Source organism: Arabidopsis thaliana, chromosome 4 (assembly GCF_000001735.4).
Source record: "Arabidopsis thaliana chromosome 4, partial sequence".
Classification (NCBI taxonomy): Eukaryota; Viridiplantae; Streptophyta; class Magnoliopsida; order Brassicales; family Brassicaceae; genus Arabidopsis; species Arabidopsis thaliana.
Genome location: NC_003075.7, coordinates 516,021 through 531,925, shown reverse-complemented (window position 1 = coordinate 531,925; position 15,905 = coordinate 516,021). Strand labels below are relative to the sequence as shown.

General features: G+C 36.2%; 5 protein-coding genes and 1 pseudogene across 7 annotated transcripts; 5 read left to right on the top strand and 1 right to left on the bottom strand.

The window, feature by feature from the left end:
- Positions 1-151: 151 nt before the first annotated feature.
- Positions 152-2,104, top strand: RS3 (annotated as a pseudogene). Its single transcript has 9 exons — positions 152-423; positions 508-568; positions 629-701; positions 796-862; positions 943-1,050; positions 1,136-1,555; positions 1,657-1,757; positions 1,838-1,885; positions 1,981-2,104.
- Positions 2,105-2,378: 274 nt separating this feature from the next.
- On the top strand, positions 2,379-3,356 carry AT4G01260 (DNA-binding storekeeper protein-related transcriptional regulator; the record flags this gene model as incomplete). The annotated part of the gene is made up of 1 exon (NM_116356.1): positions 2,379-3,356. One exon carries the CDS (start codon positions 2,379-2,381, stop codon positions 3,354-3,356), a length of 978 nt encoding a protein of 325 aa, NP_192035.1.
- A 425-nt stretch (positions 3,357-3,781) lies between these two features.
- On the bottom strand, positions 3,782-4,335 carry AT4G01245 (uncharacterized protein; the record flags this gene model as incomplete). Its single annotated transcript, NM_148185.1, has 3 exons — positions 3,782-3,937; positions 4,015-4,117; positions 4,238-4,335. The coding sequence occupies 3 exons, from the start codon at positions 4,333-4,335 to the stop codon at positions 3,782-3,784; spliced, it is 357 nt and encodes a 118-aa protein (NP_680551.1).
- A 3,341-nt stretch (positions 4,336-7,676) lies between these two features.
- WRKY22 (WRKY family transcription factor) lies at positions 7,677-9,396 on the top strand. Its single transcript, NM_116355.3, has 3 exons — positions 7,677-8,128; positions 8,339-8,449; positions 8,634-9,396. The coding sequence occupies exons 1-3, from the start codon at positions 7,797-7,799 to the stop codon at positions 9,085-9,087; spliced, it is 897 nt and encodes a 298-aa protein (NP_192034.1). The 5' UTR covers positions 7,677-7,796; the 3' UTR covers positions 9,088-9,396.
- Positions 9,397-9,953: 557 nt separating this feature from the next.
- AT4G01240 (S-adenosyl-L-methionine-dependent methyltransferases superfamily protein) lies at positions 9,954-14,131 on the top strand (the record flags this gene model as incomplete). Its single annotated transcript, NM_116354.1, has 4 exons — positions 9,954-10,002; positions 11,206-11,531; positions 11,592-11,832; positions 12,768-14,131. 4 exons carry the CDS (start codon positions 9,954-9,956, stop codon positions 14,129-14,131), a joined length of 1,980 nt encoding a protein of 659 aa, NP_192033.1.
- Positions 14,132-14,409: 278 nt separating this feature from the next.
- On the top strand, positions 14,410-15,905 carry AT4G01230 (Reticulon family protein). 2 transcript variants are annotated; one of them, NM_001340306.1, is made up of 5 exons: positions 14,410-14,725; positions 14,890-15,061; positions 15,147-15,288; positions 15,368-15,437; positions 15,520-15,905. In NM_001340306.1, exons 1-5 carry the CDS (start codon positions 14,518-14,520, stop codon positions 15,660-15,662), a joined length of 735 nt encoding a protein of 244 aa, NP_001328823.1. In that variant the 5' UTR covers positions 14,410-14,517; the 3' UTR covers positions 15,663-15,905. The 2 variants fall into 2 exon arrangements, with proteins under 2 accessions (NP_001328823.1, NP_192032.1); NM_116353.2 differs by having other exon boundaries at positions 14,499-14,719; positions 15,520-15,853.

Genomic DNA, 15,905 nt, shown 5'->3' with positions numbered 1-15,905 from the left:
GTGCTAGGTCACCGTGTTCTTCACGGCGTTCGGGAGAATGTCTTAGTTACCCCAGCTTCTCCCTAAGGAAACTCCACTACTGTTCAAAATCCCTTTCCTACACATCTGTAGTTAAATGTCACATAATCTGTTGAATTACTTGAGGCTTAAGGTGTAAATGTTATTTTTCCTTGGCAGAGACCTAAGGTTTATGTGTGTCTTCCAGTTTAAATTATGTGTGGGTGACTCAGAGAATGGGGACTAATGGGAAAGAGATTCCTTGTGAGACTCAGTTTCTAATCGTAGAAGCAAACAAAGGTTCTGGTTTAGGAGGAGGAGATGAATCGTCTTCCTACGTTGTATTCTTGCCTATACTTGAAGGAGATTTTAGAGCTGTTTTTCAAGGGAACGAGGCTAATGAGCTAGAGATTTGTCTTGAAAGTGGTAAATTGACACAGCTAGCTAGATTTGAGTTGAAACTTTTTGTTAGATTCTCTCTGAGATTTATATGGTTTGTGTATGGTCAAGGTGATCCAACCGTTGACCAATTCGAGAGGAGTCATTTGGTTTTTGTGGCTGCTGGCTCTGAGTATATATAACGTTTCTCAAATCTCAACTTAAGACTTCTTTATGTCCAAAATTTTTTTAGTGCTAAGAATCTTTGCCTTTCAATGATTATGCAGGGCTTTTGAACAACATTTTCACACCGAGAGAGAAAGAAAGTAAGGAAACACTGAGACGTTTTATGTGATACTTTGATTTATATACATACCAAAAACTAACTTTGAAAATTTCCCCTGTTTTGGTTGTGTTCAGATGCCAGATATGTTGAACTGGTTTGGTTGGTGCACTTGGGATGCATTCTATAGAAAGGTCTTGAGAGGTACTCCTGAGTCTTTATTTTTAAAGATGGCTTTAACGTTTAGATTGTGACTTAACCAAACCTGCAATAATTCTCTGTAGCCTCAAAGCTGGTGTGGTTACTCCAAAGTTTGTCATAATTGATGATGGATGGCAATCTGTTGGCATGGATGAGACCAGTGTAGAATTCAACGCTGATAGTGCTGCCAAGTAAGTAATGAAGCTCTCTGTTCAGATATAAGCTCTTTCTTTAAGCTAATAAACCACTCTTTTATCTTTTTGTGAATTCCTTCAGTTTCGCAAACCGGTTAACTCACATAAAGGAGAAACACAAGTTTCAAAAGGACGGCAAAGAAGGCCACCGGGTGGATGACCCTGCATTGAGTCTTGGACATGTTATCACAGATATTAAGAGTAACAATTCACTCAAATATGTTTATGTTTGGCATGCGATAACCGGATATTGGGGAGGAGTCAAACCAAGTGTTTCTGGTATGGAGCACTACGAATCAAAGGTGGCGTATCCAGTTTCTTAACCAGGAATTATGTCCAATGAGAATTGTGGATGCCTAGAAAGTATAACTAAGAATGGACTTGGTGGAGGCGTCAAACTTGCAAAGAAGTATCACCAGGCTTTGGAAGCTTCTATTTCAAGAAACTTCCCTGCCAATGGTATTATCGCTTGCATGAGTCATAACACAGATGGTCTCTACAGGTAAGCATCGAGACCTACAATATTGTTCTCACTGTTAATCAAGAATCATTGTAATCCCTTCTGATCTCTTCTTGTAATGATACTTAGCGCAAAAAAGACAGCTGTTCTGGCATAGAGATCCGGCTTCACACACGATCCACATTGCTTCTGTTGCATATAACACACTTTTCCTTGGAGAGTTTATGCAGCCGGACTGGGACATGTTTCATATACGTTAAATTGATTCAACATCAACAAAATTTCTGAACTTGTGAATGAATCTATTTGTTTCTCACTGCAGAGTTTGCACGCAGCAGCTCGAGCAGTTGGAGGATGTGCCATTTATGTCAAGTAATCATAAGGTTCACTAACATTTTACAACCAAAGTATCATAGTAAATTGAGCTGCAAGTTAATAAACTCTAGACATTGAAACTTGTTAAACAGCGACAAACCGGGACAACATGACTTCAACCTTTTAAGAAAGCTAGTACTTCAAGACGGTTCCATACTCTGAGGAAAGCTTCCCGGAAGACCAAACATTATTTGTTTTTGTTCAAGCAATAATTAGTTTCCTCGTCACTTGTACAATGAGCCGTAATAGTTGCTTTCTCAAGAAAAAGTAAAATTGAGTATTGGAAAACAGAGTTGATGTCTGCAGCATTTATAACTTGGAAAATGTAATATTTTTAAACGGCTATGATTAAGTATCTCTTGACCTTCCTCAAGAGAAAACAACTATTAAACCAGTTATAAATACTCGCACTTAGTTAATCGCCACTCTCATTTCACAAACAAACTTTTTAAAACCTCAAAACCAAATCGATATAGTCTTTAGATTGACAATGGCACCAAAGCAGTTGAAAAAAATCGAGAATCCAGTAGTGTCTTCATCTGAAGAAGAAGAGTCTGCTTCTTCTGGCGAGTCTGCTACTTCAGGTGAAGAGTCTGACTCTTCCGCCGATTCACCCGTCAAAGAGTCTTCCAAGAAGCCGGTGGTTGTGAGCAAGCCTTCTGGTTCCAAGACTACTACCAAACCGGAAAGCTCTACTGCTGCCAAGAGATCGTTTGAGAAAACAGACGAAATGAGTAAGAAGAAATCGAAGAACTCAATGGGTGAGGAGGATGTGAAGAAGAAGGATGAAACGCTAAAGAAGAATCTGTTTGTTAGGTTATTCACCGAAGAAGACGAAGCTATTTTGCTCCAAGGCTTCCTTGATTTCGCTACTAAGAAAGAAAACCCTAGTGATCATATCGATGATTTTTATGAGTCTATCAAGAACTCCATCAGTTTTGATGTTACCAAACCTCAACTGGTAACCAAAATTGGAAACTTGAAGAAAAAATTCAATGGCAGAGTTTCGAAGGGTCTTAAAAAAGGAAAGAATGAAGAAGTGATGGTGTTTTCGAAAGCTTCCGACCAAAATTGTTTTGACTTGTCGAGAAAGATTTGGGGAAGTAACGGTGTATTGTATTCGAAATCAAAGAATATGCGACAAGTACAGCTTGGAGGAAGTGTCAAGGTTGATGAAGATGATCAAGAGCCACAGAAACATCGGTTTGTCATAAGCACTTTATCTTCTGGTCAAGAGTTGGTCTCTTACTTGAAGGTTGAGAATCCGAATTCTTTGGGTGTTGATGACACAAAATGGAGTGCAAAATTGGATAAGATCAAAGACGGAAAACAAAAGAGAAAGATGGAAAAAAACTTGAAGAAGATTCAGGCTAAGGAAGAGGAGCTCTCTATGATGAGAAGTGAATTTGTTGCTGCCGTGACGAATGTGCTGTCTAAGCAAGACAACGCATCTTATTCCTGTAAGTAGATGAAAGGGCTAGCTGGTGGTTTGTTGTTGGCTTGTTTTTCTTATCCTTTTTTAGTTTGCTTTTTGCATTTTGCGGCTTTAGTTTCTTATCGGTGGTTTGGCTTCTTAAGACTTTTGTTCTATCAGATAATTATTCTGTTTGCTTCTATTGTTGGATGCTTTGATTGGGTATAAGACCCCTTCGTTTATGTTAAGTGGTAATTTATGTTATTGATGTCTTGGAATGGCGTTTCAAAACATGTTTCAGTAGAATACTTTCTGTTCTATTCAACCAATACATTGGGAAATAACTTTGGAAAGAGGCAAAAACTCATCACTTAGTTTTGAAGTTTACTTATAATTAGAGACGATAACCTTTCAAAAATAATTAGAGATGACTCCTACACACACACCCCTAACCAAATGTTTTTATAGAGAACTTGAATTCATGATGTACAACAAAAGTACCATTGCTGTAAGGTGACATTGACGATGTCGGGTCTTTTAAGGGAAACTTCTGTGTAACTGCATTTCTTTGAAACGTTTATGTCCCGTATAGCTCTGTTCTCTTCAGTTATCAACTCAAGTTCCCTCATTCGTTTCTGGTCATAGAATAAACATAATAAGAGCCAGATATAGAAGACACAAAGAAGATCGAGAGAAACACCAAAACACACACCTTTAGTTTTTCTATCTTTTCCAAAGCTTTTTCAAGTTTCTCAGAAGATTGTGCTTCGCCTCTACCCAGCTGATTGCACTTGGCTAGCAATTCCTTATAACTCCTGTCAGAGTAAGAAAGATTGTTTTGTATTAGAGACTTCATAAAAGAAAATTCAAAGACCTAAAAGAAAAGAAACGCAATGTTCAATCCTCTCTTCCTCAACTTCTTCACCATTGCTTACGAAATTGCGTAGTTTAACAAGTTGTTGTAAGAGACTAGAAACCGAACAAAGTACTCTACTCTGCAGGAATAACAAGATGAACTAAGGTGAATCACCATCTTCATAGGTCACTTGAAGGTCAAATTAATTTTGTTTAATCGGATTACATTGCTTCAGACATGACAAATGTGAAATAATGAACCAAGTTCACAAGTCAATGACCAAAATGGGACCAGGGAAGCAGTGACAACTAGTTGCTATGTACCTACATATTCTAGATAACCAAAACTATGTGAAGCTATGTGAACTGAGTGGAACTAAGCTGTGTGGCAAGCCTATTCGGGATAACCAAAAATGAGATCAGGGAAGCAGTGGCGAACCTATTTCAGATAACCAGGACTTGACCAGTGTGTCTATTGTATCTTTCGTCTTAGCGTTATTCCCCAACAAGGGGAGAAAAGTTGAAATTTCAATGGTAAGCGCGAAAATTTGGGGAAGGAAAGCACGTGTAAGTCACGTGAGATAAAAACATATACAACCTTAGTGGCTTGTATTAGGCCCAACGTTTTTACCTAACGGCCCATTAAAGCCCAATCCAGATATAAAGGAAAGCACTTGTAAAAAGTCACGTGAGAATAACATTTTCAACCACAGTGGCTTGTATTGGCCCAACGTTTTTTTCACTAACGGCCCAAAAAGCCCAAATCAGCTATTGATTAGTGGAGGAGTACTCATTTATTAATTCCTCCTACTAATTGGGGTTTACCAACTTAACAGAAAAAATGCATCAGTTGTGTGAGTTGTCGAACAATCAAAGTGATTTACCAACAAAATATAAATAAAAGTAATCATTAACTTGATTAGATATAAAATTAAAAAAAAATCGGTTAGTCAAACACAATGTTTAAATTAATGTTGACTTAACTCGTTTTTAGTAATATTGTATGTATCTTTATAATAATAAAAGAATGCTTGGGTTTGGGTCCACGCGTTTTTGTGATACAATGCCTCGTGCAGGCCACTTGGAGCTAAATATTTTTTTTGCTAAAAAAACTCGTCCTCGAAGGTTTCACGTGGCTCATGCACCCCTGACTGGGTCAGGAGAATCTTGACCGTTGGATCAAAGTTGAAGCATTTATAATAGCTTTGACCGTCCGATGAATGACTACAAAGATTGTGATTCGTTATAAGCCGTACGATTGACTAACACAAAGAGGAATCAACATCACGAGGCGAGAGATAATGGTAACAACGGCATAAAAGCATTTTTCTCGACAGCTGTAGCAAACTCCACGTCATCTTATCTTACTCGCCGTGTGAACCGTTGATTTTATGAAAATTTGTCAACCTTTTTTACTCGCGGAGATCACGCGCTCCCCTCGTTTGGCACGTGTGTCACACTCTGCTTCACTCGTAAAATTCTTTTTCCTTTTCTTCTTTCTTATTGTTCACCATATAAATTATTTTGAACCAATTTTTTTTTTACAATACAAATTGTTTTTAAATTTCTATACAAATTATATATTATTTTTATATTTATGATTATTACATAATAATTAGTTAAATTTTTTCAAAATAAATATTCTTAAATCTGCGTGTTTTTAGTTAAAATAATTTATATTGTGAAACGGAAAGAATAATATTTTTTCCGAAAATAAAATGTTTAGTAAATTTGTGTGTTTATTTCAAAAATTATGTTATTGTTTTTCTTTTTTTTAAATGAGTTGTAGAATGGGAAGAACTAAATAAACACACTACTCATATTATTATTTTTTATAACATTACCTACATGTGCTTTGCTGTTGCTATTCTCAAAAGGTAATGAATGGTACAATAGTATCCCATGTTTAGAGTATGTGGCAGAGTGATCAACACTATGGTGCTAAGTGACAATCACTATCTTTCTATCTACATACTTTTTATATTGCATTTAAGCACATTTTTTGGAAAAATATAAAATGGAATACATATGTGTTATCCATGAATGGTTCTTTTTTTATAAACATCAGTTGTTAGATTGACTATTTTGTAATGTCGAAAGCTCACAACAAATTAAACTTTTATTCTTATCCCTTAACATTATAATTTTTTTTGTCTAAATTAATCTTGACAACTTCCAATTCCATAATCGTTGGTGTAAAAAGATTTAAGAATTGTTTACTTCATCTTGTGCGCATCGATAAAAAGTGGGCACTAGTACGAAAGTATGGTTTCCCACTATTTAAAATCAAATCAAAGGATCCCTAAAAGCGCGTGTGAGAGACGCGTGGAAATGTCCAAAGGAGTGTGAGGTTGACAAAAGATGAATTAAGAGATTATTCAAAGCCTTTGACATTTTATCAAAGTCAACCAAATACAAGAAACCGGAAACCATAAGTGGTTTTAGTCACTAGGCGACAAAGACAGGATAAGCATCGAGATACCTTCTTCAAGCACATACTTTTCTCTCTTTCTAGAATTGCCCAAAAAAGCCAAAGAGACTATTCCTCTCTCTATATATATATAGAATATAAAATATTCTAATATACGTATTATATAATCGGCATATACACGTATTGTGATTCCGACAGTGCTCATCTTTTTCCAAGTGTGTTCATACTTATTTGCTTTTAAAACAAGATACAGAGATATGTTTAATTTAGTAATGTCTAAACAATTGCTATCACTAAAAGGAAAATATGTCAAATAAACACTAACATTTAGTAAAATTGTAACGATAGGTTGGCACAATAATGGCATCGGTTTATAGAGGACGATTCCTATTAGTTTGCTAATTACAACATCTAGTATTAGTTTTGTGCAATCGTCACATGTCCTTCTTCATTTCCTGTTTTATATACAAAAATTATTCAGTATGTTTACACCATCCGTACACAAATTTTATTTTTAGTTAAATATATTTTATAGTCACAAGTTGTGTGACTCAACAAAATATTTTCAGGTCTTTTTTTGTAATTCATAAATTCATGTCTATTAATATTTTCAACTAATAAACTAATTTTTGCGAGATAAACTTTGAATGGTTACAGCGATCCAAGCGGACAAACCATCTACAAACCGAACCGCTTTTTATTTATCATTCACAATCTATAGTTCGTAATGAAGCAGAACCAAAAAAACAAATAAATTTGATGCGGATTGACTTTAAACTAAGTTTGCAGCGGTTTGTTCTCTGTCCTAAAAAATAGTATAGATTGGACCGTTGACGGATTAGTTCGCACTAACCACAACATATCCGTCTCAAAAAATAGTATAGACTGTACTGCTGACGGATTATTCCGGATTAACCACAATATCCATTCAAAACAATAAGTTGATATGTGGAATAATTACAATGTAACAAAAAGAGAGAAGAAAACAAAATTGTATATTATACTGTATTTGAATCATAAATAATAATTTAATAAAATCTTTCCTCCATTTTTTTCAACCCTTTTTTTATTTTCGTCCATCTTCAGTCTCTTTATAAACATATCTCTCTACCCTTCAAAAGTCAGCGCTCTCTTTTGTCTCCTCTGCTTTTTTCTCTTCTCTCCTCAGAGATTCGAAGCTTTTTGTCTCCCCTGAGTAACCAAATTCAATGGCCGACGATTGGGATCTCCACGCCGTAGTCAGAGGCTGCTCAGCCGTAAGCTCATCAGCTACTACCACCGTATATTCCCCCGGCGTTTCATCTCACACAAACCCTATATTCACCGTCGGACGACAAAGTAATGCCGTCTCCTTCGGAGAGATTCGAGATCTCTACACACCGTTCACACAAGAATCTGTCGTCTCTTCGTTTTCTTGTATAAACTACCCAGAAGAACCTAGAAAGCCACAGAACCAGAAACGTCCTCTTTCTCTCTCTGCTTCTTCCGGTAGCGTCACTAGCAAACCCAGTGGCTCCAATACCTCTAGATCTAAAAGAAGGTTCGTTTCTTCACCCAATTTTCGATAAAGTTTAAACCTTTTGTCAAACCCATCAACAAGTTTACGAAATTCTGTTGAATTAATCAAAATTCCGAATTTTGCTGTATAGAAATGGTTAAAAGTCTCAATTTTTGTCGAACCCATCAAATTTGATTGAATCAAGAAGGCTAAAATAAAAAGTCTCTGTTTTTATTTGGTTGCTTGTTACAGAAAGATACAGCATAAGAAAGTGTGCCATGTAGCAGCAGAAGCTTTAAACTCCGATGTCTGGGCATGGCGAAAGTACGGACAGAAACCCATCAAAGGTTCACCATATCCAAGGTAAAACCAAAAAAATTACCAGAAAAAAAAAAGTCATTTATTGAGTTATAAATGTGTGTATTCTTTCAAGACAAAAGAAACTTGTCTGTTTTTGTGATTCTGTCTGATTTTGGTTTGTTAAATTATTATCTGCGTTACATTTTTGGTAAAGGATTCTAATTAATTCTCATTTTCATGAAAACAGAGGATACTACAGATGTAGTACATCAAAAGGTTGTTTAGCCCGTAAACAAGTGGAGCGAAATAGATCCGACCCGAAGATGTTTATCGTCACTTACACGGCGGAGCATAATCATCCAGCTCCGACACACCGTAATTCTCTCGCCGGAAGCACACGTCAGAAACCATCCGATCAACAGACGAGTAAATCTCCGACGACCACTATTGCTACTTATTCATCGTCTCCGGTGACTTCAGCCGACGAATTTGTTTTGCCTGTTGAGGATCATCTAGCGGTGGGAGATCTTGACGGAGAAGAAGATCTGTTATCTTTGTCGGATACGGTGGTTAGCGATGATTTCTTCGATGGGTTAGAGGAATTCGCAGCCGGAGATAGCTTTTCCGGGAACTCGGCTCCGGCGAGTTTTGATCTCTCTTGGGTTGTGAACAGTGCCGCCACTACCACCGGAGGAATATGATTAGATTACGACGGCTTAGAATACTCTTATTAGGACAGATTTATAGGATTAAGGAATTATTCTCGGAGCATATGTAAAAATAGGATAAAAGAAAATGTTCTTTGTTACTTTTTTTCGGGTTTTCTTCCTATTGTTTCTAAACATCTTAGAAAAAATTTAATTGTATATTCCTTAAGCTCGATACATCTTGTTTAACTCGAGTACGATTTACTTATGGAGTTATGGTCTTTGTCTCATCATTGCATAGAACTTGTTTCATCCTTGCTCGAGTACTCACTGATTTACTTGTGGTATTTATCTCATTGCGTTAAACTTGTTTCATAACTTTAAACACAATAGTCTGACGCGACTAGGCAAGTGCACGTCTCAAGTGGGATCTAAGAGATTTCTAGGTAACCACCATAGCATATATACATAAGATAATATTAGAAACTAATTATAGAATTAAAAAAAAAAAAAACTAACCATTATCAGTTTTTATGTGAATAAATAATCATATGACTATATAAAAAATACAAAAATGTCTTTACAACTTAAATCGAAAGCAAGTTTATGAGAATAACAAGATATTTATCAAAAAATGATATTTTTCTAATATGTTATGATAATAAATGATCTGTTATATGAAAAAGTAGTATGTTGACAGAAAGAGATTTTCAGTTATCACGTGTAATTTAAAAAAATAACGTGGTTAAAAAAAATAACATACAATTTAAAAAGAAAACATAACGACGGAGATTCCAAAAAAAATCAAAATCGAACAAAATAAAATGAGAAATCTTCTACAAATTAAGGGAGAAATAATCTATCAATATAAATAACGTTTGGCAGCCTACATTTATCGAAAAAGAGATCTGGTGGTTGTGATGGTGGAAGATGTGGTGGTTGTGGTGGTGGAAGAAAGAGAGATGAGTGGTAGTTTGTTTCGGATTCGTCGGAAGTTTTTCGCCATAGAATCATCTAAGTGTTTTGTGTAATTTTGGAAAATAACGTGTAATATATATAAAGTTCGAAATGGGTATAAAAGTAATTGCAAGTGAAGAAATAGAGTGTACTGTAACAGCATGGCTAGTTTGTTAATTCTTTTACAATCTATGGTTATTTTGTGCATATTCTTATAAAAATACTAGGAAATGTCTCACGCGTTGCGTGGGTTTGTAAATAATTTAATAATATATAAAAATATTTTATGACTAAATAAACATTAATGGAATAATATAAAATACACTAACGGTAAGAAAAAGCAATACCCAATTTTAATTAAAGAGTAAGTCTTTTTATTAGATTAAAATGACACTATAAAATAAGCTGTATTTGTTTCTTTTGTATCCACTATTAGAATCTTTTGTATTTAAGTATAAATTTTAGATATTTAATTTTTATTTTAAATGATCACAAAAGTTTGTAGGAAAAATTTCTTTTAAAGAAATATTTGGGAAAAATAATGATATATAATTAAAACTATTGAAAATAAATAATAGTGTATTTAAGTTGAGAGAGGACACATGTCACAAGGAGAGATGTCACGTGTCAGCTTCTCGTAGCTCTTGAATAGGAGAAACCTTTATTTATTATATAAGATGTATATAAAATTGATTGTGTAAGATTTTTTTTTTCTTTTCTAAATATTAAATTAAATATAAAAATGTGTGTGAGTTAATATTTAGAATTTAAATAGTATCAATAATATTAAGTGTGTAGAATCAAAATAAAATAATAAAATAGATTGCAAAAGACTAGAGTTTTGTTTAAATAAAAAATTATTAAATTAAATATCAAGAAAAATGTTTGAATTACTGTACTGTCGAGAAAAGATAATAATAATATATATATCTTACATTGTATATTTAGGCGGTACTTATCTAGTATACATATTATAGATTTTATTATTAATTCATTTTTTGTTGGAATTTTATTTTACCATATTTTGTGGGTTTTCAGCTTTTAATTTAATAAAATTATATTCACTAAAAAAATACGTTTGTACAAAATTGTCACTGAGACTATGATTTGGGGTGAAAAGCTGTAGAGTTGGAGGGTGAGGCCACTCAAGATGTGAAGGGTGCAGAGGCTGATTTCCAGAGAGCACTGCAGTCTTCCCTTTTTGATTCTCATCAGAAACTAATTTGGAGGAACTCTGGGATCAACTTCATTATGCGATAAGAGCATTGAAAGCTTTAAGATTCGATAATACCATGCGACAGAAAGCCATAGATAAATTGATAGCCTTACAGGAGAAAGAATCCATTGCGTCCAATGAAGAATGCATAGCTAGAGAAGTTGTTCAAGAGGCTACTTTGGAATTATCTTTGGGTGAAGCGAGGTTGCAGCAGGTTCTAGTGGAGTCAGCGGGTCACAATGCTTCTGAGGTTGAGGATAAAGTCTGGGAGACTATGATTTTGGGTGAAAAAGCTGTAGAATTAGAGCGTGATACCACTCAAGACGTGTAAGATGCAAAAACTTCTTTTCAGATTGCACTGCAGTCTACTCTTTTTTATTCTCAGGCCCAAGGACAGGTTTTGGTTGGGAAAAGTACAGTTGTTGACGAGGATGCAATATCGAGTGGCGTGGCTGAAAATGAGTTAGCAGTAGATGAAATCTACACTTGTGAGGCAAGCTTTTCTATGAAAAAGAAAAAACCTATAATTGTTGTTATAATCTTGTTTATGATGTTTGTCTCTGACTTGTTTAGATTTGCACCGGTTGAGTCTCTCGAGCTCGCCAAACCCTGTTTCCCATCTCCAAGTTACTTTATGTTGTGTGTTCTACAAAATCGTTGAGAATAATTCATTGGATTCTATAGTTTGAGACTGAACTCTGATCTTTTGAATCTCCTGGAACTTAATGGTTTCGATGCAAAAGATTGAGGCCTCTATTCTTCAAAGCCTAATCCTTGAGTCCCCTATGGCAGCGCTTATATTATTTTGTGTATTTCCATGCTACTCTGTAGATTCCACTTTCTTGTTTGATGATCAAGATTTCTGCTTTGATTTCAGGAATTACTTAACAGATCTGGTGCAAGAACTTTGGAACCAAGGACGATGACGAAAGAGAGCACTAAAGTTGATCTATAGTTTTCACTTTCCTAGTACAGTACTGTGTGAGTGTGAGTGGATTGATGATGTACAGCAGCTGACATTTTCCCTCTGTAATTTCTCTAATATACAGCAGCTGATATTTCCACTATAAATTATGGGATGTGTATCAATATGGAAATATATTAAGATAAATACTTTATTAAAAGGTTTTGATTTATAAGCTTTCTCATTACTTGCTGCTAAATTTATTAGTTTCCTCCTTGAATTCAGCAACTTTTCTTGGGTTTAGCCTTGTACCATCGTGGCATTTCCTATAAACTTCAGAAATCTCCATGTGCATTCTACTACGCTTGTGCTTTAAGTATGTTGAATACTATTAGATAATTTCCCAAGGATTATATTAATTCCACTAATCCCTAGGTTAGCTGCAAGATGAAGTTAAAGTTCACAACTTTATCTCTGCAACTAGATTTTGAGTATTTTGCTTCTCATTTCAGATCTTCTCTAAGAAAAGACAAAAGAAGATGGTGTTAGCTTGTGTTCTTGTTGATTTTGTCTGAGCTTGAGGGATGGGGAAGACGAATGTATTATCGAAGATCAGAGCTTTCAATGGCGTCAATAGACCCATCTATGTGTTGGCAGGTTTGGCTTTTCTTATCTCAGTAGCTACATTAGCTAAGTTCAACTACATCACTCCACTACGCTTCTCTGATCGGTTCTGTAACTATCATGGAAGCTTTGACGGCGACAACTACAACATCGGAAGCCAAATGAGAAAGACAATCGAAACCGCCATTTTTAAAATCCACCAAGAAATGGATGATCTCAAGGCTTTAGAAGCTAATTCTTCTACTCCTCCATCCTCTGTTTCATCAGCTTCAGGATCCATGTTTAGGCATGTAGCTTTTCTTGCGGATGTTCTTTCGCTAGTTCAGTCGGTTCATATGGAATTGCCTTCGTTCGAAGAGAGATCCGTAGCAGATCATCCGTTGAAGCAGCAGAAAGGTGACCCTGGTGAGCATTTTATGAGAGAAGAGATAAAGAAGTACATAAAGATCAAACCTAACCGGCTCGGGAAGCAGAATTTCATGGGAGCTAACGGAACATTCACCTCGATCGGGCACGCTTGTTTTGCGATGAAGAAAGATCTAGAAGAGTATATGGACTATGATGTTGGAGAAATCTGCAATGATGATTGGAGATTAGCTCAGAAGCTTATGGTTCATGGATGCGATCCGTTGCCTAGAAGACGGTGCTTCTCCCGTGGCCCGCAGTTATACCACAAACCGTTTCCAATCAACGAGTCTTTATGGAAGCTTCCGGATAATCGGAATGTGAGATGGGGACAGTATAAGTGCAAGAACTTTGCTTGCCTAGCAAGCAACACAACAGCACGAAAAGGGTTCTTTAAATGCACTGATTGCTTCAACCTCACGCACCACGAATCTCCGAGATGGCTTAACCGAGGCGAAATCGATCCTGAGACGAACCAAACTGCGGATTTCTCGATAGCTGAAGTACTCGAGATTAAACCGGGAGAGATTAGAATCGGACTGGATTTCAGCATTGGCACTGGAACTTTCGCAGCAAGAATGAGAGAACAGAACGTCACGATTGTATCAGCAACAATCAACCTTGGCGCTCCATTCAACGAGATGATCGCTCTGCGCGGTTTAGTCCCGTTGTACTTAACCGTGAACCAACGGTTACCGTTCTTCGACAGCACGCTTGATATGATTCACACGACGAGGTTTCTCGATGGATGGATTGATCTAATACTTCTTGATTTCGTGCTGTTTGATTGGGACAGGGTTTTAAGGCCAGGTGGATTGTTGTGGATCGATGGTTTCTTTTGTCTGAAAGAAGATGTGAGTGATTACATGGAAGCGTTTAAAGCGTTGAGGTATAGGAAACATAAGTGGGTTGTGGTACCTAAGAAAGATAAAGATGATAAAGAAGTTTTCTTCTCTGCTGTGTTAGAGAAACCTCCAAGACCCTTTAGATGATTGATCATTGCATAGTCTCTGTCTTTACTATTATCTTTGTAATCATATTCTTAAAACAAAACAGAATGTCAAAATAAACTGAGTTATATTTTAGTTATATGTTCCAATTTGCTTGTATAAATTCAGACTAAGAATTTCACCAAAAGTGTTATATGTTTGACATTTATGTTTGTAATCCATTGTGATCAATATGATACGACGTAGTAATGTAACTCTCTGAGCGAGAAAGAGGGTTCTCCATTTTGTTGTTAACAACAAAAGCAATCTCCACTAGGTTCGGGATGAACGAACCAACAGGCTCGGACCGTGGAACGCGCGGTATATAAACAACTTTGCCTCTTTGTTCATCGATTCCGTTACATCGGCTCATTGGAGGAAATCGGAGAATGGAGGAGGAGAAGCTAGAAATCGTCGGGCCTTTGGAGGAGCCGTTGATGGGAAACATCGTACCAGAGGAGATCAATGGCTTGGATTCGCTTACGTCGTCGGATTCTGATAGCGAGAAACCAGATTCCCCCGTTCCCATAAATGCTCCGATCTACCGGATGTTTGGAAGAGAACGACCAATTCACATGGTTCTCGGCGGAGGTAAACGTATGAAACATTCTCTACACTCGTTCCCATTTTCATTTCTCACAGATTGGTTCGGTCTGATGATATATCGCACTTAGGGTTTGGATGATGATTAGATTGCGTGTGAAACTGTAGAAATAGAGATTAATGGGGATTGATTGAATATGTGACCTAATTTGTTGAAGCTGCTGATGTGTTGCTATGGAGAGACAAGAAGGTCACGTTAGGATTACTCAGTGCAGTGACTGTGATTTGGCTTTTGTTTGGATTTGGTGGTCGTCGTCTTCTCACATCTCTTTGTCGTGGATCCATTCTCTTTCTGCTTCTATCATTCCTCTGGTCCAATGCCCTCAACAAGTAAAGTTCTTTTTGTTCGCCACATAACCCTGAAATATGTTTTAAGTAAAAACTCAATCCTTGTTTGCTAATCTATCATTTATAGATCTCCAGAGAACATGATGGATATTTACATACCTGAGAAGCCATTACTCCAAGCTGCTTCTGCGATGACATTTGAGCTTAATTGTGCTTTTGCAACCTTAAGGAGCATTGCTTTAGAAAGAGACATCAAGAACTTTGTAATGGTACTTGTTTAGTTTCTCAAGTCTTTTTTTAGAGAAGCCTCTGATATGATGATTGCTTTCTTTTTGTTCTGAAACATAGGCAGTCATAGGACTTTGGCTAGTATCGGTCATCGGAAACTGGTTCAGCTTCTTGTCATTGCTCTACATTTGTAAGTACACACTGGTTCTTCTCAGACTCTTGTTTTTTCTTTCTATTTAGGGATAATGTCATGACCTAAATGAAACCAACAGGTTTTGTACTAATTCACACGGTGCCAATGCTTTATGAGAAGTATGAAGATGAGATTGATCCAATTGCAGAGAAGGCTGTGATTGAGATGAAGAAACATTACCAAGTTTTTGAAGCTAAGTTTTTAAGTAAGATCCCTCATTAGCCAAACCACTCAAAACATCGAAATTGAATTAGATTCGATTTGCTTAGTTTAGTTCATTCATTTATTCTTTCTTTAGAGTCCAAATCATTTCGAGTCATTCCTCTGTTCATGTGGTTTTGGTTACTTCGTCCTCAAGTCATCTAAACTTTTGTGGATACAAAATTGGCTGGGCCTTGAAAATAATTCTCTACATAGCTATGAAATTCTAAAGCTTACAGTTTAAATTAGTTAAGTTTATGTGTT

Coding starts and splice junctions, on each gene's coding strand:
- WRKY22 (NM_116355.3), top strand. CDS start 7,797: ATGGCCGACGATTGGGATCTCCACGCCGTAGTCAGAGGCTGCTCAGCC. Junction 8,129..8,338: donor ACCTCTAGATCTAAAAGAAG/GTTCGTTTCTTC, acceptor TGCTTGTTACAG/AAAGATACAGCATAAGAAAG. Junction 8,450..8,633: donor AAAGGTTCACCATATCCAAG/GTAAAACCAAAA, acceptor TCATGAAAACAG/AGGATACTACAGATGTAGTA.
- AT4G01230 (NM_001340306.1), top strand. CDS start 14,518: ATGGAGGAGGAGAAGCTAGAAATCGTCGGGCCTTTGGAGGAGCCGTTG. Junction 15,289..15,367: donor ACATCAAGAACTTTGTAATG/GTACTTGTTTAG, acceptor TCTGAAACATAG/GCAGTCATAGGACTTTGGCT. Junction 15,438..15,519: donor CTTGTCATTGCTCTACATTT/GTAAGTACACAC, acceptor TGAAACCAACAG/GTTTTGTACTAATTCACACG.